This window comes from Callospermophilus lateralis, chromosome 7 (genome assembly GCF_048772815.1).
Source record: "Callospermophilus lateralis isolate mCalLat2 chromosome 7, mCalLat2.hap1, whole genome shotgun sequence".
Taxonomy (NCBI): domain Eukaryota; kingdom Metazoa; phylum Chordata; class Mammalia; order Rodentia; family Sciuridae; genus Callospermophilus; species Callospermophilus lateralis.
In genome coordinates this window covers 131,661,775-131,684,336 of record NC_135311.1, presented here as the reverse complement: position 1 = coordinate 131,684,336, position 22,562 = coordinate 131,661,775, and the positions used below count along the sequence as shown (strand labels likewise).

General features: G+C 62.3%; 1 protein-coding gene across 2 annotated transcripts in view; it reads left to right on the top strand.

Moving 5' to 3' along the window:
• The window catches only part of Pax7 (paired box 7), an 86,463-nt gene that overhangs the window by 24,654 nt on the left and 39,247 nt on the right, over window positions 1–22,562 (top strand). For both annotated transcript variants that reach the window (XM_076863301.2, XM_076863302.2), the window contains exon 5: window positions 21,563–21,762. In XM_076863301.2, coding sequence (XP_076719416.1) covers window positions 21,563–21,762 — 200 coding nt within the window. The remainder of the gene's footprint in view (window positions 1–21,562; window positions 21,763–22,562) is intronic.

Genomic DNA, 22,562 nt, shown 5'->3' with positions numbered 1-22,562 from the left:
CCCACACCTGTGTTAGTTCGGGTACCAGGGGCCTGGAGGAGGAGCGGCCCAGTGACCGGGGACTGGAGACCCTCCGGACATGCTCCCCCGCCTCCTCCTAGCCGTGCCAGGCAGGGGACACCCCTCCCTGGTGTCTCCCTCCTGGGAGAGGGAAGAGGAGTGGGGGGCCGGGGCCTCAGCGCGGGGTGGGGGGGGCCCTGCCTCTGGGCCCTGGCAGCCGCCCTCTCAGCCGCCCGCTCCCGCCCCATTGTGCCTGGCTTTTCTGAGCTGACCACAAGAGTCTCGGGTCCCAGAAAAGCCCTTGGCCCCAGGGTGCCTGGGAGGACGAGCCGTCCCCCGCCCCGGGACCTGGCCGTCACCTGTCGGGTGGGGTGGTCTCAACCTCTCCACCTGTGGCCGGGAGGGAGGGCACCTGACAAGCCGGACGCAGAGGCCTTGCTCTCAGGGAGACGTGCTTCTGGGCTGGGCGCTGAGGGGAAGGTGGACACGGGCCGCAGGACTCAGTCTGTCTCCAGGGGCGGAGCTGGTGGCACTGGGTGGCTGGAGCCCCTGGGCTGGGGCCGGCGTCCCGCTTGGTGGGGGGAGCCGGGCTCTGTGACTCAGACCAACCTGTGTTCGAATCCTGGCTCTGCCACTTGAGGCTGGTGGTGTGGCCTAGTGTCCTGCTGCCCAGATCCAACGGCCTCTCGCTCACCCCCAGCTCCTCGCCTCTGCTGTCCCCCCAGGCCCCTTAATATTTTCTGGCTTGAGGACAAACTGAGGAGAGAAGAAAACGGGAAATCCAGATGCGGCATCTATCTGGAGAGACGGAGGGGGACCCGGGGGCGGGGCCAGGGGACGAGGGGACGAGAGCCCGCGTTCCAGGGAGGAGCCAACTCGAACTTCCCCCAGGAAGGGCTGTGACCCTTGACCCTAGTAACCCGCCTTGAGCACGTTCAAAAAGCCCCCCCAGCCCCAGAGCTGACCTGCGCCGGGGACGAGGCCACAGGGCCAGCAGGGCCATAAACCAGCCCCGCTCCTCGGCTCAGGAATCCTGAGCGAAAAACCAGAAGGAAGGGAGCCGCAGGGAGGTGGGGCGTCCTGGCCGGGGAGGCCGCAGGGCGGGAGGGGAGAGGGGCACCCTGGGGACCGGGCTCCTGGAGGTGACCGTGAAGCAGCCGAGAATCCGGGCCACTGACCTCCCCAGATGAGAAGGGTGTCCTGTCCTGCTCGTCCCCGGTGTCCTCGTCTGCGCCGTGGAGCTAGGACACTTTCCTTGGGGGGTTATAAAGATTAAGAGGAATGTCTGGGCAAGGTGGCTCCCGGGGCCGGGCCAGGGTCCACACGCTGAAGGGTAAAAAGAGTGAAATAAAATACGTGACACAGTAGAGGGAGCAGGGGACAGCAGGTCTCTGGGGGCCTGAACCAGGCCAGGTTCCCCGCGGCACAACTCGGCCACAGGAATCGGCCTCTGTGAGCCTCGGTCTCCTCATCTGTGAGACAGGACCAGGGACGCCTCCTCCCAAGCCCCGGGTGCGGGTGCCGGGTGCGGGTGCCGGGCCCACCCTGCCTTCTGGCTGCACACCGAGCAGGGCTGGGGCTGGGCCTGGCCTTTGAAGCCCCTTATTACCGCAATTAATTACCCAGGGACAATGGCGGGAGGCCCTGCCCTCTGCCCTGGCCTTCAAGTGGCAGGGGGTGGGCGGGGGGCACCGGGCAGGAGGCCCAGCACCGCCTGTTTGTTTACGGGCACCACCGGGGCTGATGGCCTCGCACTGCAGCCCGTTTTGAAATCAAAGGGCATCTCCAGGAGGAGGCCGGGCCAGCGGCTTGGGGCTGGGAGGAGGCTGCACTTACTTTTTGGCCCCAAACCCAGCACAGCCGGGTCCCCGTCCCCGTCCTCGTGTCCCCTGGGGCCTGCTCTGAGCCTCACTGGGGACAGGTGCACGTTCAGAGGCCAAGGTGGAGACTCCCCTGGCAGGTTGGGAGGGAGCTGGGGCGTCCCGAGCCTGGGACAAGCACTTGGGTGTCCTCCGTGTGGGTCTAGAGATGACCTCTGACCCCGGGAAGCTCTCGGGGGTCCTCAGAGCTGGCGTCCTGTTAGGGACCCGAGAAGCCTTGGAGTGGTCACCTGTTCATTGAACGCATCTGTCCGTCCACTGCCCCGGCCCAGAGAGAGAACCTGCAGCGCTCGGTCAGGGTTCTGCTCCGCTGGTCTCCGCACCCAAGCGCCCGCCCTGCTTTCTGTGGAGGGCGACGGCCCCGTGGGCACGGGGAATCCAAACGCTCAGAGCGAGCGGGAAGTCAGGTCTGTGCCCGTTTCCTGCCCTGCAGAGTTAAGGGATGGCGGGGAACTCCAGAGCCTGGTTTCTAGAGGTCTCTCCATAGACAAATGCGCACTTCTACAGCTGGGTCCTGTTGACCGAGTGGACGGTGCAGGGGACACCGTCCTAGCCTCCCTCCCTCCGTTCGGTGTGCCAGGGAGGCTGGGAGGGAGGCCCTGGCTCCTTGACGTCTCCCCAGGGCTGGGTCCCATCGGTTGCCGTGTCCAGGGTCCAGAGGTGGGAACAGGGGCTCAGCCCCACCTCCCCGCTGGGGCCTGTCACCCCCGTTTCACCGACCGTGAGACCGAGGGGCCAGAAAAGTAGCTTGATGGCTTCCCGTCTCCCTGGAAAGCAGGCCAGCTGCAGTTAGAATGGAGATTTTCTGATTCTAAGCCCTCTAGAACATTCTGGGGCGTACAGGGGGGTCAGCCCCATGCCAAGTTGGGGGGAAGGTTCCAGACAGGAGCTCTGGGGAGCACGGCGTGTCCCCGTGGAGGAAGAGCCACGGTTCTGACCGTCCCCCGCAGGTAGGAGCAGTCTGGGGACTTTAACACAGCAGCTACCAGCCCGGTCCAGAGGGCTCCAGGGTCCGGGCCCTCCTCTGCCGCCCAAGAGGAATCCTGGGTGCACTTCTTCCCAATCCAGAATCCGAACCCTCAGCTCTCCCAGATCACTGCACTGGGGTTGGGTCTGGGGGCTGCAAACGCCCCAGATGTGAGGTCTGGAAGCATCCATTTGACCCTCTCACTGTCAGAGATGGAAGGGCAGAAGCCCCAGAGAGGTTAAGTGAGTCGCTCAAGGTCACACAGCGAACTCCGTCAGTCTTTGCTGGAGATGCTCTTGTTCCTCTGAGGCAGGGACTCTCTCCGGGCCCCTCACAGCTCATGACAACCGCTGGGTTTCCCCTCCTCCATGTCCAGTGGCTTCCGAGCCCAGAGGCAGAGCCGAGAGAAGGCCGGTGACCCAGGAAGAGCTGGTTCCGCAGCCAGGCCGCTGGTGGCCAGCGCTGTGCAGCTCAGGAAGCTGCCCAGAGCTGCGACCCTCACCCCTCTGTGGGTGGCCTTGTCACCCCTCCATGGCAAGGGGGACATGGAGCTCAGTTGTCCAGGTCACACAGTAAGTGGTGGAATGTCAGATCTGGCGGGCCGGGGGCTTGGGACCGTCCAGTCCTACTTCCCCATTTTGAAAATAAAGAAGATGAGGCTCTAAGGAGCCAAGGCCATTCTGGGGCTCCATCTCCAAGACACGTGGCCGTGAGACCCCGGTTCCCGGGAGAAGAGGGCAATGTGTGGCTCTCCTGGGAGCGTGCTGGCTTTGACAGGGCCAGTGGGAACGCCTCGGTTCAGGGACCCCACGTGGTAGCGCAGTGTTCCGGCTGGACCTGATTTCAAATTCTGACACTGCTGCTGTGTGTCCTTAGGAAAATGAGAGCAGCTCTCTGATCTTTGGTTTCCTCATGTTCAACATGAGTTCCGTGGTGGTCTCTGGCCAACCCCAGAAGGTGGGGGAGAGGCAGGCCTGGCCTGAGGTAGGCAGACGCAGGCTTGGGCAGGGACAGTGGCATTTCCCCGTCAAAGGAGGAAAGCAAAGAGGAGTTCCACTTGGGGCTCCTTCCTGGGCTGTCCCAGCCTGGGGCGTCCTGTTTCAGGATAATCTGGTGGCCACCTCGAGTCGCCCTGTGGTCCAGGATGGAAGGCCAGGTCTGGCCTCGTTTCTGTCATGAGACCCCCACACGCCGTGGTCAGGCTGCGGTCCGGGGGAGGTCCCAGCTGCTGTGGCCTGTAGGGACCGAGGGACTCCCTGGCCCCTGGGTCAAGGCGGTGGCAGCTGGTGACCATGGGAGGCATCTGGCCCGTCCCAGAGCCCGGCACCTCCCCCATTTCCTGGCCAAGTCCCCAGGCTCAACCCTTCCTGGGGGGGGTGTGGCAACGTCCCCTCAAGTCAGGCTGGAAAGTCAACAACTGGAAACGCAGGAGGCCGGGCAAGCTCTTGGCAAGCTCAGCGTCAAGGAAACAGGGTTGGATTTCCCCTCCTCTCACCTGCACTGCTTGGGGGCGGGGGCTTCAGGAGTGGGGCTCCAGCGCGGGCCTAGGGGGTGGGTCGTTTAGTAACGGAGAAAGCCCCGGAGACATTCTACAGCTTCCCCCATGGCAGCTGAGGACCAGGGCTTAGGACGACCAAGGACAGGCAGTTCTTCCATTGGTCTGACTTCATTCCCTCCTGCTGCAGCTCAAAAGATGGCTTGCCCCGGCTCAGCACCTGAGCAGAGGAGTCGGGTTTGAGTCTTGGCCCTACCACAGCTGCTGTGCGTGCTGCTTTACATTTCCGTGCCTTTCCCCATCTGTAACATGGGGGAGAACGAGGATGCCCACCCCAAAGGCCCATGGTCAAGTGTAAAGTCCTGGAGGACGGGAAGGGGTGCGAGAAGTTAGTTGGGTGGAGGGCTCCCGCTGCGCCTCAGAGAGCCACCAGGAGGAAAGGGTGCCTGGAGCTGCCCCCACCCTCCACTTCAAAGCCTCATCAAGGGGGACCCACTCCAGAGAACGGGTCCTGGCGGAGGCCGTCCGAGGGTGGACCAGGTGTAAGGAACTGTGTCTTCCCTGAAGTCACTGCATCCGGGGAGCATGGAGATCTGAGGGCCCTGGAGGGCGCTGGAGGCAGGGGAAGGCTGGGATGACCTCTAAGTGACCTCTGCTGCTCACTCCCATGCTCTGGCCCCTGTCCTCTTGGGGCTCAGTCTTTGCGTCTCTCCCTCAGCCAAGGCCAGCCCCGCGTGCGCCCTCCCCAGCTGCCCCTCCCCTCCCTGAACGCCTGATCCCCCAACAGCCCCCTGAGCCCCCTCCTCTGGAGCCGGCGGGGTGGGGGGGATTCTGGGCAAAACCCAGGAGGCCTGGAAGAGCGCTTCTCAGCCCTGACGGCTCCGAGATTCATGTCGGGGGCTTTGAGAAACCCCAGCCTCTGAGCTGCCCCCAGACGGAGCGGCCAGGATGGGGGAGGAGTGCACCCGCTTCTTAGGGCTCCCCAGGTCTTTCCTGCGCGAAGCCCGGGAGATCGGCTGCAGAAGTCCCGTCCTGTAGAGGCCCGAGCCAGGCCTTCCCAGCCTGGGCCTCTTTGCTTGCAAAAGGCCGGGGCCGTGGGAGTCACCTCAAGGCCGCCAGGCAGCTTGGAAGGAGACCAGGGTGAGAAAGCCCCTGGCACTTAGTAGGTGTTCATCAAACGCGTGCTGAGGGTGGTGAGGCCCCTTCCTTGGAGGCCAGCCAGGTGCCTCTGGATCCCAGTGATTCCGGGCTGGGCCTGCCTGCTCCCGGGAGGGGTCCGCCTTTGGCCGAGTTTTGTGGGTCTGGGCAGGCGGGTGTGTCTGAAGGCCCCGGGGAGGCCGGCTCCTTCTTGTTGGGGCACATCTTAGGAACCTGGGCAAACAGTGACTCAGCGCCTTGGCTGGAGATGAGTCCCGGCCGGCCACCTCGGGTTTCTTCAGCAACGTGTCGGGGCCTCCGAGGGTGCGGCGAGGACCTGTGTCAGCTTTCCCCGGGGGCCTGGGGAGGGGTCTGGGCCAAGGGGCAGCGTCTCTCCTGCCCCGTCTGCCTCTGCACCCAGGTGCCTCCTGGAGGCTGGGGCTCAGAGAGACGAACTCACTGCCCGGGACTCCAGGGTTCTCAGTCCCTGGACCTGTGTCCCACCAGGATGCAGTGGAGCCCAGCCTGGCTGGACACCGCCTGTCCCTGGCTTCTCTCTCCTGGGTCCAGGATGCCTCAGGTTGGGGGGAGCCGGGAGGAGCCCAGGGCATCTTGAGAGTCCTGGAGTCAGAGGTCTCTGTGCTTGGCCAAAAGTGGCCACACGCATGGCACCTTGAAAGGGCTCCTGTCCAGTGAGGAGCCACCCCTGCATCTCACAGTGACACACCCTGCGTGTCCCTACCTCCAAGAATACTCACACCCCCGAGAGAGGCAGGGCGTCTCTGGGAACAGACAGAGGGCTTGGGACCCAGCTGCCCCTCTGATCTGCTGTGTGACCTCTGGCAAGTGATGTCCCCTCTCTGGGCTCAATTTCCTCATCTGTAAGACGAGGACTTGGGGCTGCGTTTGCTCCCGGCTGGAACAGACCAGGATGCAGAAAGGCGCTCTCAGACCTGAGCCCAAGTCCCCCAAGGGGAACCGCACGCCCCAAAGGGTTGTCACCTGCACCCGCCCCGAGTGTGCCCCACTCTGCTGTGTGGCAGCTGTGAGCGGTGGCAGGTGGCTCCAGCTCAGTGCAGAGACAGGGGTCGACGTGATCGCCGGGGTCACGGGAGCTGGTCCGGAGGGCACCTGGGACGGCGCACCCACTTAGCCCAAGGCTGTGGTGGCCACGGTGGCCCTCGCCAACCTGTTCCCCACCGGCTCCCCTGCCCCCTCCGCGACCCCTAACTCATGGGACCCGGGGCTTTGGGTCCAGACCTGCAGTCCCAGGGCCTCCCACTGTCTGTCCGTCCGTCCGTCCGTCCGTCTCGAGGGAAAGGTCTCCAGGTTGGCCCTGGGGCCCGGGGCAGGTGCCAGCGGCAGGCAGGGGCTGCGGCTGTGCAGATGGCAGGCAGCCCGGCCGCTGTGCCACCAGGCCACCTGGTCCTCATCCCCCGGGCGGCACTGGGGAGGGTGCGCCTTGCGCTGAGGCGGCGGGCGGGGGCCTCAGAAGTGGAAATGGCCGCGTGTTTGTGATTTACTCCCGGCCACTCACGGGGGACACTAACGGGAACCCGATGGCACCAGCAAAGGCTCTGAGCTCCCGGCTCCACCTCAAAGGTGCTGGAGAGCGTCCAGCTCCCGAGGCGGATCCAGCTCAAAGTGGAGCCAGCGGCCGGCCCCCCAGGCCCCCAGCCCCCAGGCCCCAGGCCCCAGGTCCCCCGACCCTCAATTTTTGAAAGACCCAGAGCATCGGGGCCGGGAGCGGGAATGGGGGGCTTTGCTCTCAGGGTAGAGACGACCCGGCCGGCCAGCTGGGGAGGACGGGAACCTTCTGGAGTCCAGGTAGCAACGAGGGGGCTGGGGTGGGGCAGAAGCCGGTTTTCCATTTCCCAAGAGAAGGGGGACGGCAGGAGAGAGGTAGTTTCCGGGGTGCAGGTCGAACGGGAGCCTCCCCGGGACGTTGTGAGCCATTGAGGAGGAGGAAAGAGACTGCAGGTTCAGTGGCTTCAGCACAACTCCACAGACTGCCCACTCCCAGGGCAAGCTCATGAGAGGGAGGGGGCCGAGCTGGGGACGGGGTGGAAGGCAGAGGCCCGGGGGGGGGGGGGGGGGAGGGCTGTGAGACGGACCCGTGGACCTGGGGGACTTTCTCCTTGTGGGGCCAGAGAGGGCTCATGAGCCTTATTTATTTATTTATTTATTTGTGGTAGGACCCAGGGGTGCTCTGCCACTGAGCCACATCCCCAGTCCCTTTCTATTTTTTATTTTGAGACAGGATCCTACTAAGTTGCCGAGGCTGGCCTCCAAGTTACAATCCTCCTGCCTTGGCCTCCTCCCAAGTCACTGAAATTGCAGGCAGGTGCCACCACACCTACCAGCTTTTCTCTCCTTTTCTTCATTTGAAACCAGACAGGCTGAAGCTCCTGTGGGCAGAGTTGACAGGAAGAAGAGGGGCAGGGTGTGGCTGAGCTGGACAGTGCCCAGCACTTGGAGTTCTTTTCTGTCCTGCCATCCTGGGAAGGGACCGCCTGGCCTGCAGCATCTTCACCCTGGGCATCGGGCGGATCCTCCTCCCTTTACACCCTCCCTCCACCTCTCTCACTCCTGCCCCCCAGAACCTGGCCACCAGGCCCCCAGCCCCCCAGGACGACAGGTCTAACTCAGCCTCGCGGCCTCGCGTCGCCCCCTCGTCCCCTGTGCTCTTGCAGGAAACCCACAATTCTTTCACTAGAAGATCCACCTTTTAAAAATTCAGAGACGTAGCACAGAAAATGATCGACCCTGGAATCGTAAGCACACAGTAGGCCCACGGCGCAGTCCTGGGAGTACCCCCTGTCCGTCTTGCCAGGTGGGGATCCAGCCCCTTCCCTCAATCCCCAGTACCAAAAAAAAAAAAAAAAAAAAAAAAAGGAGGAGGAGACCAGGAGTGTAAGGCAGCAGCCTGAGTGTGTTCTGCAGTTTCCAGCCCTTCCTTCACGAAGGGTTCTAGGTTCAAGACCTGATGCTGACACACAGAGCTGAGTGACTCTGGGAAAGTCACTGACCCTCTCTGGTCTCATCCTTAGAGCTAGGTTGATATCAATGCCAGAGGTGACACAGTTGTGCATGCAAAGCTCAGCACCTGGCATTGTCCGGAGTGCCCCGATCCTCCACCTGCAGCTCCTTAAACAAAGAGGATCTTGTCCCCCAGATACCTCAAAGCCTGACTCTCGCTCTCTGAGAACCAGTATGATTTCAGATTCCACCAGCCCCCGGCTATTTTAATGCACCTGTAACCTACGGCTGGCCACAGTTTTGGGAAAATAACATTATTTATTCTATCGAGATCAGCAAACCAGGCTCAGAGCAATAATTGCCGCAGGGTGTGAGTAACAGATTTTATTTTTATTGATCAAAAAAAAAATTTTTTTTTATCAAAAATACATCACACTAGAAAAGGTGTCAGCAGCAGGAGCAAATTGGATTTTAACTCCTTTTGAAAGAGGGGGCCCCCTGCGGCAGCCGCGTCCTGAGAGCCAGGCTCGCTGGGGAGGCTCAAGGGGGCAGGCGGCGAGGATCCCCATCAGGAGGACCCCGGGTTTGCATCTGGGGGCTCTGAGGGGCTGAGGGGAGCGCTGTGTGTGGGTTCACCCAGTCCTCCTGGCACCGTTCAGCTGGCTAGCCAGGCCCCAGCGCACGGCCAGGTGTCTGGAGTGGCATAAATACATCTCTAATGAGACCATTGTGCACGAGGCCGCTGACATAGTCACCAGCAACCACGCTGGCATCAAGAGCAACCTGGGGTGGACTTCCCTGGAAACATCGCTAGTTTTTACACAGATCTGGGCCTGTGAAAGGAGGCCGTTCATTCGTTCGTTCATTCGTTCATTCATTCATTCATTCATTCCACAATGTGTGCTGAGCGCCGAGTGATCTCAGCAGCTCAGGAGGCTGAGGCAGGAGGATGGCAAGTGTGAGGCCAGCCTCAGCGATTTAGTGAGAACCTGTTTGAAAATAGGGAAAAAAAAAAGACTGGGGATGCAGTCCCGTGGTAAAGTACCTCTGGGATCAGTCCCCAGCACCAGATACGAAAATACATAGAAATCCTTGTCCTCGTAGGGGACAAACGTGGTCCTTGCACATTTGGCTGGAAGACAGTTCGTGGAGGAGACTGGGTCAAGTGTGGTCCCAGCTTCAGCTTTTGAAGGTCCCCCTGTTAATGTCGGGAAGCTCTTTCCCCTGCAAATCCCAGCATCCGGATGCTGAGCATGGAGGTTGGCTGTGGGGAAGGAGAGGGGCCTTCGGTCAGACCCAGTGGTGAGGAGCGGGCAGGTAGGCGGGCAGGCCGGGCCTCTGCTCAGGCCTCCAGGCCTCCTGGGCATCAGGCTCCTGGTGATACAGGCACAGGCACCCAGGAGGAAGCCCAGCCCAGCTCGTCCCTGCTGGGTCCACCGTGTCCTGAGCTCGGGGCAGAGGGCTGACGGCGTGGTACTCTTTTCTGTCTCTGTTCTGATGGTGGGGAGAAGGATAGTAGTTTTCCCCTGGACTCTTGCTCCCTCTTTGCTGAGTAGCAAGGTTTGGCTTGTTTTTCTCGCTCGTTTCCTCTGCATTTTGGTAGAACAGTGGTCTTCAAAGCGTAGTCCCAGCGAGCAATAGTGATGCAATCCCACCGATTTGGGAGGCCCAGGCAGGAGGATCACAAGTTTCAGGCCAGCCTCAGCACTCTAGCAAAACCCTGTCTCAAAAAATAAAAAGGTCTGGGGGTGTGGTGCGGTGGCCAAGCGCCCCTGCATTCGGTCTTGTCAAAAAAGAATCAAGTGGGTCTCAGCAGCCCTTGGAGCTTGCTGGAAAGGCAACCTCTGGGGCCCCGCCTCCTGAGCCAGAATTTCCCACCTGGGGCCCTGGGCCTGCTGTCACCAAGCCCACGGCTGATTCTGGTGCCCAGAAAGCTTGCAGGCCCCTGGCTGGTGTAGAAGATGCCGGGCTTTGGCTGGCTTTGGGGTGCAGCTCCCTGGGTTTGAAGGGGGACTTAGTTGCTTAGCGTTGGATCCAGTCTCCATACCTTTCTGAGCGCTCTGTGGAGCACCCGCCCCCTGAGGAGGTGACTGTGGGAGGACATAACGAATGCTGAGTTCCTGGCCCATAGTAGACCCTCAATAAACGTCAGCTCCCCCCCTCCCTCCATTACTGCTTCACGGGAAGAAGCCAACCACGAAAATCAGCCGAGAGTGTTCACGGGCGCATGCCGGTCACCTTTGCCAACTCTGGGAACAACACAATGACAGCCTCTTAGAATTAATTACAAAGTCTTAAGACGTTAGAGCCCAACGGGGACTATTTAGTTCCACTCTGTTTTTATAGATGAAGAGACCGAGGCTCAGAGAGGCCATGTTCGCAGCCCAGGTGACTGACGACCTCTGCCCTGCCCTTCGGGTTCCTTGGGGATTCACAGCTGGGCAGCTCCACCTGAGCCCTTAGCTGCTTCTTGCAGATAGCTTTGGAAGCCAGAGACCGTGATGGTGGCTCTCTGTGGCCTCTCTCCCAGCTGGCTCAGGACCTGGCCCAGCCACGTGGCCTACAGCAGAGTTACCGTGAAGAGGTGACCCCGAGTTCAAGGCGCCTTTCACTCCCTCTCACCCTGGTTTCCTTGGGGGCAGGCACCTGGGCAGGGGCAGGGACCGCAGCCCAGGGACCCTGCCTGGATGGGGGCAGGTGACAGCGGTCACTCGGTCCTCCCAGCTGCCCCCGAGCCTGGGACCTGGCTCCAAGCCCGTGTTTGCTCAGGACCCGGTCCCCCCCGGGCAGGGGCGTCGCTGACCCAAGTCGCAGCAGTAATTAAGAAGTAAGCGCTGCCCGGCCGCGGCGTCATTTGGCTAAGTAACCACCATGGTCCAGCGCCTCAGAAATCACCATTAGAGTCGCTCCTTATGGCCATAAAATTGCTCGTTTTCTGCCTTTCATCGGCCGCCCCCCGCCATCCGCGCCTCGCTTTATTTATACATTCGTCCTCAAACAATGGCAATAAACTCTTTCCCAGAGTGTTGCAAATCAGAAATTTGTCCACATTTTTCCACCACCTTCCACCGTGGACCTGCTCTGCCTGGGAACGGCCGGCCGGCCAGCTGCAGAGGGCTGCGCCCAGATGGACGGGGTGACAGGACGGGGCTGGGGGAGAGGCCGGGAGGGGCCCCGGGAATGAGCCAGGAAAGGCCTCGCTGCCCGGTGCCGGCCCTCGAGGAGACCCCAGGGCCCCCCCACCCATGGGGAGGGAGGGGAAGAGGAGGGGAGGAGGGCGGGGCTTCTCCTAGGAGGGGGCGGGGCTTGGGGACTTGGGGAAGCAGGACAGGCCCCAGGCGGAATGTGAGGGTGGGGGCGGCCCCCATGACCTCGGGGTGTCCGGTGGCCCCCAACTGAAAGAAGAAAGCCAGCCCTACTGTGTGCCGGGTGCTGGGCTCTGGCGATAAAGTAGATGAATTAATCAGGTGCACCCCGGGGACCCCTCCCAGGTTGGCCTTAGAGATCCAGGGGAGTCCCTTCTTTTTAGGGATGGGGAAAATGGAGCCCAGAGAAGGGTTTAGCCTGGGCACATAGCGAATCGGGGATGAAGTCAGAGGCAGATTTCAGGGTTACAATCTGAAGCCCCCCCAAAACCCCACATCTTACTAACCAGCTGGCAGGATCCCCCTGGACCCTCTGGGGAGGCAACTGTTCTCTTGTCCGTTTGGGGGCATTTGGGGGACACTTGTCCGGTGACTCTTTTAAGTTTTTAAAATATGTTTTAACTTTTAATTGGCACCTAGGAATCGTTCATGTTTGGGGGCTGGGCAGGGCATCTCAGGACAGGCATGTGGTGTGCCCTGATCAGATCAGGGACACAGGCAGAACTTGTTTGGGGGGGACCTCCTGGTAACCCCTGAACCCAGGGGCACTTAACCACTGAGCCACGTCCCCAGCCATTTTTATTTTTTATTTTGAGGCAGAGTCTCACTGAGTTGTTTAAGTCCTCGCTAAGTTGCTGAGGCTGGCCTCCTGCCTCAGCCTCCTGAGTGGCTGGGACTTAATCGGCATGTCTATCTGTTCCCTGGGCTTTTGTCACTTCCTTGCACTGGGACATCAGAATGCTCTGTTCTAGCTCTTTTGGAATATGCGCTCATCTACCACATCCACCCTCCCGTGCTGGAGAGGGGCTTCCCCTCTGGTCTGCCTGCCCCAGCACCCACCAGCCGTCCCCTCCGTCCTCCTTCCCCTGGGAGGCAGCGGGAGGTGCGGCACAGCTCCAGCCAGTGGCTTTGCTGGTGGTGGTACAGGGGGTGACCACACGGTCCCGGGGCGAGGGCAGGGCTGTGCGTTAAAGCGCTGCCCTGGGGCGAGGCACTCGGAGGCTTCCCCAACCCTCCGCTGGACGTGCCCACCTCAGAGCGTGGCTCTGCCCCAGGGGTGCTTCTCCTCCCACCTCCGTGGCTACAGAGGTTGGGCCTCGGAGTGGCCGGGCCACCTGTCACAGGGGCAGAGCGCGGGGTGAGAGGGAGCAGAGGTGGGACGAGTCTTCCCGGAAAGCAAGTAGCTTGGAGCCCTGGGAGGGAAGCTGTGGCCCTGGGAAGCCCGGGTTGGTGCCTCTGTCTGTCACGACCAAGGTCCGCCCGTGGCTCCTTCATTTAACCGATGGCTGCAGTTCCAATTAGGGACTTGTTCTTGAACGTTCTAGAATGTTCTTAATTCTAGGAACCACAGAAGTGTTCCCAGTTGCCCTGCCCTGGAGCGACACCCAGGATAATAGAAGACACACAGTCCCATCCTCAGGAAGCCCCAGGTGGACCGCAGTGTCCTCTGAGCATGGGGCTGGCTGTCACTGGGCACCTCTCCACGTTCCCATCCCTGTGGCCAGCGGGCACCTGCGGGAGGCCCAGTGGAGGAAGGAGGAAATGGAGAGTCCAGGAGGACGAGGGACGTGCCCAAGGTCATGTGGCAGGAAGTGCCAGAACCCCGCCCCCCGACTTCCCTTCTGAAGGAGGTCAGGCAGGGTCTGGGCAGCCTGGTCCCTGTCACCGACGGGTCTGGAGCTCAGCCTCTGCTCGGTTCTCCTCTCCTGCCCTCCTTCTCACTCCCAGCACGACCCTCATTTTGGAAGTGACCAGAACCAGGCTCAGGACTTCAGGCACACATCCGGCCTCCGTGGCTGTGGGAGGCAGGCCCAGAGTGAAAGCCAGGTCCCTGTGACCACAGCTTGTGTCCTTCCCCTGTCTCCCCCAGTGCCGCCCTGGCCACACCTCTGTGACAGGCCCCGGTGGTCAGGTCTTGAGTGGCCAGCACTGTGCGCTCTGCTCTCCCTGGCCCAGCGGTGGCCCTCTGCTTGCCGGGCGACTCAGTGAGCGCGTGATTGAAATGTCCCAGGGAAGAAGGGGATGAAAGGGCGATTATTTTCAAGATGATCTTAAGCTGTAGGAAGCCTGTAGCTGATTTTGCACTGAGCTCCTCACACAGTGGGCTAGTTCCTGCCCCCAAGTATCCCCCCTTCCCAAGCCCCGCAGTAGCTGCATGGGACACCAATGAGGTAAAGCCGCTGAGTTGGTAGAACACTCAGGACACCTTCTGCCTCAGCCAGTTGCCGTAGCTGGGTGAACCTTAGATAAGAATTCTCTTCTCCAGGAAGTCTTCCCTGACAACTACCTTTGGCTCAGATGTTTCCCGCCCTTGACATCCATGTCTTCTCTCCCATCTGTGCTTGGTTCACAACTCAGTGCAGAAAACCGAGCTCTGGATCTGTCCTGAGAAAACATGCCTCTGAGTTCCGGCCACATAACTACACAGTACCATTTTAAGTAGTACTACTTCCTTCTTCCCAGGTGTGTTCCTTCCTGGCAGGAATGTATAAACAGTGCCCTCTGGCGCCTCAGGTCAATACCATGCTCTTAGCCCAGGGCCATGATCCTACCACGCTCCACATGGGGCCCCACATTTTTGGGGTGCAAATCGTCTACCTTAGATTCAGAGCTTAAAACTGATGGGCTGGATGGGACTTCCGGAGGGGGGAGGGTTCAGAGTGGCCGGTGGTCAGCTCCTGCCTGGGGGTTGGGAGAGGGAGGAAGCACAGGATCCAGGTCAGGCAGAGGCCAGGGGGCTCCGCACCCCCCTGGCGCCCCCGCCTCTGGGAGGCTGTCAGGCCAGGGGTCTGGCTCTGGGTCCTCGGACCCTTTGGATGCCAGCCGGGAGGGTCTCACCCTTTGCCCTCTGGGAAGCCCCTTGAGCGCCCAGTGGAGGGGGGGGACTCTGACGTGGGGGAGCCCCAGCTCAAGACCCCCAAGAAGGACCCAGGCCCTGGAGGGTGGCCCTGGGCCGTCCCCAGACACTGCGCTGCGGTTCCTCCTCTGAGGCAGGGGGCTGGCCTTGTTGCCTTGACCCAGGGGCTGGGGATAATGGAGTCCCCAGATGCCCATGGACACAGAACACTCCAGCTTCTCCAGGGAGGGCTAGGGAAGGGGGCTGTGGGGCCTCCGAGGGCAGCAGAGCCCCGGGGGCTGATGGAGATTCCATCTGCCAAGGACGGCCCTCCGTCTAGACCCTCCTCCGGCTCTCGAGCCCCCTGTTCCCCTTCTCCACCTGGTTGGGACCCCTGCCTGGGCGCAGGAGCTGTGCGGCTTCAGTGGGGGGGGCCTGGCTGGGTCCCTGCTCCTCAGGACGGGGTGTGTGTGTGTGTGTGGAGGGGGGCGTCAAGCAGAGCCAGGAACGGCCACCTGTCACCCCCGGCCTCCCCTCCCCACCTCTCCCCTGTGCTCCCAGAACAGGGACGGACAGGGACGGGCCAATTCCCCCTTTGACTCCCCAGCACTGGGGACAGAGTGGGTGCCCAGGACACATGCGAGGTGAATCAGGTGTGGGCAGTCAGCTGCGCCTCAGATGGAAGAGCGTGTCCTCGGGGAAGCCTTCAGGGTCCCCAGGGTGGTCCCGTGTCCTGAAGGTGCTCACTCGTCCCACGGCGCATTCACTCCTGGGTGCAGCGGATGCTCAGGGGTCCCCTTTGCGAGCACAGGAGACTCAGCGGGAGCAGAGGCCCCGAGAGGGCGCACACCCTCCTGGAGGTGGTACTGGGGCAGCTGGTGGCAGAGCCTTGGGGACAGTAAAACAGAGCATTCGGCCTGTGCGTCAGTGCCGCGAGCTGCGGAGAGGAGTGGGGATCCTGCTCTGACCCGCTTCTCCCCTGGCGGAGTCCACGGGCCCAGCCCGCTGAGTCGGGGTGCCCAGCTCTGCTGCCCGGCTGCGAGCCACAGGAGCCGACGGGCCAAGAGCGGCCAGGGTGCACCGTGCAGGGCCCGTGGTTGCAGGGCAGTGCCCGGCTGGGGGTGTGGGCCTCGTTCCCAGGCTCCTGGCCTTGGTGCCCAGCTGGTGCCCGAGAGGCTCTGAGGGAGAGGAAAGGGCCTCACAGATGCTTGGCAGTGCCCAGGGCTGAGGTGGGCACCCGAGGGAAATGAGGGTGGAGGAGGAGGCCCGAGGAGCCCTTCGTCCCGTGCTCAGCCCCCCGGGGGGTTAACAGGGAGGGTCCCTGCCTCTGGGTCCCAGGCCCCTTGCCTGCCCTGTGCGGGTCCAGCCCCTGCAGACAGGACCGAGCCGGGCCAGCCGCTGTTACAGCTGAGCGGTTCTGGGGAGGTGCCGGGCCTGCCACACGGCCCCCGCTGGGCTGTAAATGGCTTTTCCATCTTCCGAGGCCGCGCCCAGGCCTGCTTGGTATTCAGGGAGGCTGGCCGCACTCGCCGGCTCTGGCTCTGCCCGAATTACTTGATTAAAACGCATATCAACTATTATGTGATTCGTTCTGTGCGCAGCCCGCGCGCGCGGCCCATGTTAAACTGTAATAAAAGCCGGGCGGGAGGCGGCGGGCTGGGGGCTGGGGCGAGGGCCAGGGCTGGAGGGTGTCTGTGACGGACCCCAGGCTCACAGCCAGTGCTGGCTGCCCTGACCTGGGGCGACAGGGACTGGGAGACCTTCCTCTTGCCTGGTTTCCTCCACAAGAGAGAGAGCCAAGGGCAAGGGAGGGTGGGAAGAGGCCACCTGGGTTTTCAGGAGCAGAAATGGACTCCTCCGTCCCCCAGGGACCTGGCGGTGGCTGAGTCTGTCACCCTGTCACCAGGCTGGGCGTGCTGGGGGCTGGGGTTCCTTTCCAGCCTGGGACCCCGGGGACACCTGTGAAATGGGGCTCGGCTCCAGCTCGACCCTCCCAGCGGCTCTGGAGGCCGGCGTTGGGTCAGTGAAGGGCTGTGACTGTGGAGGGCTGTCCCACGTGCAGGGGGCTGATTTGCAGGGTGTGAGTCCAGAAGGAACCCCGCCGTCGCCCTGCCCGGCTGCACTCAGCAGTGAGCCACTGAGCCCCAGGGTCCCCCAGCCCGTGACACCCGCGGACCACAGTCACAGTCAGGCAGCGCCTTGACCCATGGGTGAGCTTTGAGAGCCAAGGGCAGGCCCTGGGCCCGCGGGGAAGGGCTTTGCTGGGCAGAGCACCCCCGAGCTGGCTGCCCCAGATGAGCAGGACCCCCCACCATGGCAGGGGCGACCCTGAAGCAGAGGGAGCTGTGGTCGCAGCCCCTGGCTCTTCCGTTTAAGGAAGCCAGAGCTGGACCCGGAGGCCCGCGGAGGGCGGGGTGTCTGGACACTGGGCCGCGTCGTGGTTGTGGGGCCTCCTGGCAGAGCCAGGGCTTCCTGGCCCACCGGGGAGTGGGCAGCCATTTCCCAGAGGTGGGCGGGGGGTCTCAAGGAGGCAGGGTCTGGGGGTAGCTGAGCATCAACCCAGAAACTTCACGTCCGCCGTCGCTGACCTGCCGGGCTGCACCCCACCCTGAACGGGCTGGCTCCTGCCCACCCTCAGCCTGGCCGGACCACACGGCCCTGCCCTTCATTCCGTCCTCAGGCTGCCCGGTGGCTTTCGCAGGTCACCTGGGTGTCCTGCTGATGGAGGCCTGTCCTGTGCCCAGTTCACCTGGAAACAGTCTTTCCACCGCTGACCCGGGAAATCTCAGGCCCAGGTGCTCCCCCTGTCCCCGTCACACTGGGGGCTTCTGAAGGGGGAAGCTGTTCCCCTACGAGATCGGGGGCCTCCCCAGCCTCCCAGCAGAGACAGGATCCGGGAACTGCGCCCCGCACTGTGCCCTGTCTAGGGCCATCTTCAGACCAGGGTCTGGCCCTAGGGACGTTAACCCCTCAGCTGCTGGAAAGGCCGGGCTGACCAGGAGGCCACTCTCTGCTGCCCACCTCAGATCTAGTGTCCGTGTAATGAATGCGTTCCCATGTTCGTCCCCCATGTGCCCCCACCCCACGCTGACTGCTCAGCACCTGGCTTTTGGTGCATGGAGGACTCAGCCCCTGTCAGCAGGGTCTCTCTGCGGCCAATTCCAGTTAATCCTGTTGATTAATTTAACTCGGAGGCTAAAGGGTTCCTGGGGGCGGGGAGGGGGAAGGGCACAGGGGGCGGGTGGAGGTGAGAAGCAGAGTCAAGGCTCCTTCTTACCCTGCTGTGCCCCTCCACCCCACCCCGTCACCACCCTCGTTAGGCCGCCACACGCCCTGCCAATCATTCCTTCCTCCCCACCCCTCTCCATGGTCTTATGGGGCTGTGTGGACTCCTTGAAGTGAATGAACCTCTCTGAGCCTTGGTTTTCCTATTTTGGTGGGGGGGCAGGGGTACCAGGGATTGAACTCAGGCACTCGGCCACTGAGCCACATCCCCAGCCCTATTTTGTATTTTATTTAGACACAGGGTCTCACTGAGTTGCTGAGCGCCTCGCCATTGCTGAGGGTGGCTTTGAACTCGAAATCCTCCTGCCTCAGCCTCCTGAGCCACTGAGATCACAGAGGTGCACCACAGCGCCCAGTTTCCTTATTTTTAAAAGAGCCAGTTGTCCCAGCTCCATAGACCTGTCATGTGAACAGCAGAGAAGCCCCCCACACCCTCAAATAGGGGTCTCATCCCCTGCGAGGCCGGGGGGCGGGTGGAAAGTCTCCTTCAGGGGGGCCGAAGACACAAATTGACTGTGGTCCCCTTCTCCTAAGGTGTCTCTGTGTCTCTGCGGGTGGAGGACAGTCTTGCTGTCCCTTCTCAGCATCCCAAGAGTTGTTATGGCAACCCATCATCCCACAGTGTCCTCCAGGTCCTCTCAAACAGCGGAGACCTGCGGGCTTGCTCGCTTCCTCTGCCAGGGCTGCTGTCTGTGTCTCTCGGGCCCCCGGGGCTCCCCAGAACCAGGGAGGGGGAGCTGGGGGGCAGGGGACCAGGGCAGAGGCCCATGGTGGGCCGAGGACCTTGGAGAGCAGAGGCACGGGGTGGGGCAGAGGCACTGAGCCTGGGCGGTGGACGGAAGCACCTTGAACTGGGCGCCGCTGCCTGAGACAGATGTGGGTCATTTGGTCATTGTCACAGTTTTGGTCACAGCCTGATAGTCTGCTGTTATTTCCTTAAGGCTTTACTTTGTACAAAAGCACCGTAGAAACCCTGCTCAGGAGAGCAGCGCTCCTGCCCGGGAGCCCTGGGTGCCGGCCTTCAGTGTCCTGGAGAGTGTCCCGGCAGGCAGCTCCGGGCCCAGGGCTGCCCCTGCCCTGAGGGGAGGCAGGTCAGAAATAAAGTCAAGCCCAGTGGAAAACAGCTCTCCAGTGGCACAGGGTGTTGTCCAGGTGCCTGATGCCACACGTGGCCAGGACGGCCACATGGGACAGCGTGGGTGGACAGCATCCTGTCACCGCCGAGGCTCTGTGCGCAGCCTGGGCCATTAGCCTGGGCTCCCTCCAGGGCCACTGTGCCCCTCCCTCAGCGGACCGTTCTCCGACTCCCGGCTCTGAGGACAATCTGTGCCGGGGTCTCCCCTCTGACAACTCTGAGGGTCCTGCAGGGGTGCCACTCCTGCGTCCCTGGCCACCTGCCAATGCCAGGTCCTCCTTCAGAGCCGCGCTCGCCCTCCTTGTCCCCATCAGGAGTCAGGCCTGTGGCGAGTCTCAAGGCGCGAGTCCTTGGGATCAGTCGTCTCTGGCTCTGAGCCCCAGACGTGCCAGGGAGGGGCCAGGATGCCAGCTGGACCCACGCCGTCTGCTCTCGGTGTCAGAGGGGGCCGGGCAGCTGGCAGCCCCGGCCGTGAAGGGCAGGGGAGGGGTCGACCCTGTCCCCAGATGTGCCCTCAGCAGTGAAGGGAGGACTGGCTTGGTTCCCTGGGCGTATGGCATGATGTCACAGCTGGGGACAGCCTGGCAGTGGTCAGTAAGGCACAGGGACGACTTCCCAACGGGTGAGCTAAAGGACGGAGAGAAGGAACCCAGGGCAGAGCAGAGGGTGCTGCCCCAGGCAGCTGGGCTGCAGGTGGACGCCACCCGCTTCCCCGCGTGACCTGCAGGGCAGCACGGGGTGGACCGCCCACCGTGCCCTTCAGCAGCGAGGCCTCTGCCCGCCGTCCCCTCACCTCCTCTGCGTCGAAGGGGCCGAGCTCGTCTTGTTTCCCGCGTGTGTGGGGCTCGCTCCTCGTGGGGTCCCGGGCGTGGCTTAGCTGGGCAGCGCAGGGCGTGCCCTGGCGTTGGTGAGCAGGTGGGACGGCAGCCGAGTGCGGGGGGGACCCTGACAGCCTGGACACTCCCCTCTGGGGTTCCGTGACTCAGTTTCTCCGTCTGTAGTGTGGAGACGCCATGTCCATTCAGGCAAAGCAGATGCTCAGTAAAGGGTCTGGTGAGGGAATGAACACAGACCCAGGGTGTTTTCCGGGTCTCCAAAGATGGAGGAAGGAAGAAGGTGGAGGCAAAGAGGAGAGGGTGAGGGCAGCAGCGGAGGACGTCAGGGCTTTCTCCCTGCCCCCTTCCTTCCTGCTCCCCTGCTTGCTTCTCTCACCAGCCCCTCCCCCACACTCCCCACAGGCCCCCCCCCGTGGGTGGGGCAGAGCTTCTGAGCCCTGGCTAGGGACCTCCCTGCTAGCACCCCTTTGACAGTGTCAGAAAGGGGCCAGAGGCAGGGGATCACTCGGGGTGGGGAGCCAGTTCAGCCTCAGCCCCAACCGTTGGGAAGCTTGATCAAGCCCTTCCTGAAGCTTCCCCAGGCTGCAACTGGGGCAGAAATGGATTCCTGGCCTGAGAGCCCCTTCCAATGCCGGGGAGCAAGCTGGCTCCAGCTTCCTGCTCTCTCTGCACAGGAAACCAAAGCCTTCACTCACCTCCAGGCTCCAGGGTGGAAATTAGTAGGAGTCAAGAGGTGGGGGCCATGGCCCGACCAAGATCATCCAGGTGAGGTCCCCTCCTCCAGGCTGGGAGGTCGCTGAGAGATCTGGGAGTGTCCCAGAAGGGCCTGCCTGTGGAAGTCACACAGTGCAAACGCTTCATGCTACATGTAGGGAAACTGAGGCCCGTGGGAAGCTAGCCTCCCTAGAGCAGAGGCAGGCAGGAGTCTGAGCTCCCAGACGCCACTGTGGGGCCCAGTAGTGCCTGTGAGGGGGAGAGCAGGAGCCGTCAGGTGCACAGTGGTGCCCCTCCTCTCCCCGGCCTCCCCCTCCCCCTCCCCTCCTTCTCTTAGTTTTTGCAGTATTTCCACAAAACCCAACAACAGTCTTGTTGCAACGATCATCATTTTAAAAATATCTAAATACAAGTAAAACAAAGAAAGCGCCGTCCGGCCCCGGGGTGGGTGCCTGTGCGGGTTTGGGTCATAGGGTTGTGCCTGCTTTTCTGCAGGTGGAATTGATCTCTGCCCACCGGTTTGTACCTTGCTTTTTTCTTAAAGTTGGTTTTTCAGATGTCGTTAATATGCAGCAAACCCTCCCTTTCTTGGAGAATATTCTTCTGTGAATTTTGACAAATGTATTTCACCATGAAACCACCCCCTGAGCCTTATGTCATGGGTATCCATCCGTGCGAGTGGAAATAATCTAAATGCCCAACTATGGGGGATTAGCTTTAAAAAAAAAAAAATGGTTTTGCCAGAAACTGCTTAGCCAGCCTCCTGGGGCCGGGGATGGAGGCTGCTTCCCACAGACCTGCAGCGGTCAGCATCCTTCCCTGCTCGGGAGGGACCTGGTCCTCAGTGAGTGTTCAGAGGTGGGCCCGTGTGGCTCCTTGCAGACCCGCCCTCCGCCTCACCGGCCCCACGGCCTCCCCTCTCGCCCGCTGCAGGGAACCGGCTGGACGAGGGCTCAGACGTGGAGTCGGAACCCGACCTCCCTCTGAAGCGCAAGCAGCGCCGCAGCCGGACCACGTTCACGGCCGAGCAGCTGGAGGAGCTGGAGAAGGCCTTCGAGAGGACCCACTACCCCGACATCTACACCCGCGAGGAGCTGGCCCAGAGGACCAAGCTGACCGAGGCCCGCGTGCAGGTGAGGGGACGCGAGGGCCCGGCTCCCAGGAGGCCGGGGTGGCCTGGGTCAGTGCGAGGGGGTGGGGGGTGCAACAGGGCGTTGGGGACCAGGTGAGTGATTAATGCCACCGGCACCCGGGGCAGAGTGTGTGGACAGCAAATGTGACTGACCGAGAGGTGGACAGCCCAAGGGGAGGGGACATGGAGGGACAGAAAGAAGAAGAGGGAGACGGAGGAAGGAGAAGGAAGGGCCCTGAGCTGTGGATCTCTCACGGGGACCGTGGGGAGGGGACTTCTGAGCAGGCCTGGCCTCCGCCGATGGGTCGCGAGTTTCCCGTGTGGGAAGCGCCCCAGAAGCCGGGCAGGTGTGACCCATCAGGCCAGGGCAGGGAGACCCCAGACCTGGAACGTCCCTCCCAGGCCTTGAAGGAGGGGCGGGGTGGGGCCAGAGCCTGGGGCTCCAGGCTTGCCCTGGGGAGGGGTGGCCTCATGTCCCCAGGCTGGCCCTGGACTTCCGACATGAGGCCTACAGATGTCCCTCAGTGCCAGGGCTCAGGCTGTGGAGGAGGAAGAGGACAGGAGGTGACAAGTGGCTTCAGTGGGCCTGCAGAGGGGCTGCCCCTGACTGCTGCTGGGGCTGTGACCAGCGGGGGGACCAGCTTTCCCGCGAGTCCTCACAGGTGGCCTCGTGCAGCCTGGACAGCTCACCGGGTTGTCAGGGTCTCACACACAGCCCCCAAGCACGAGGGACACAACAGGCCCAGGGAAGCGGCCACCCCTGGGCACGGAGCTGGACCCCGCCGGCTGGGCCTGGTGGTG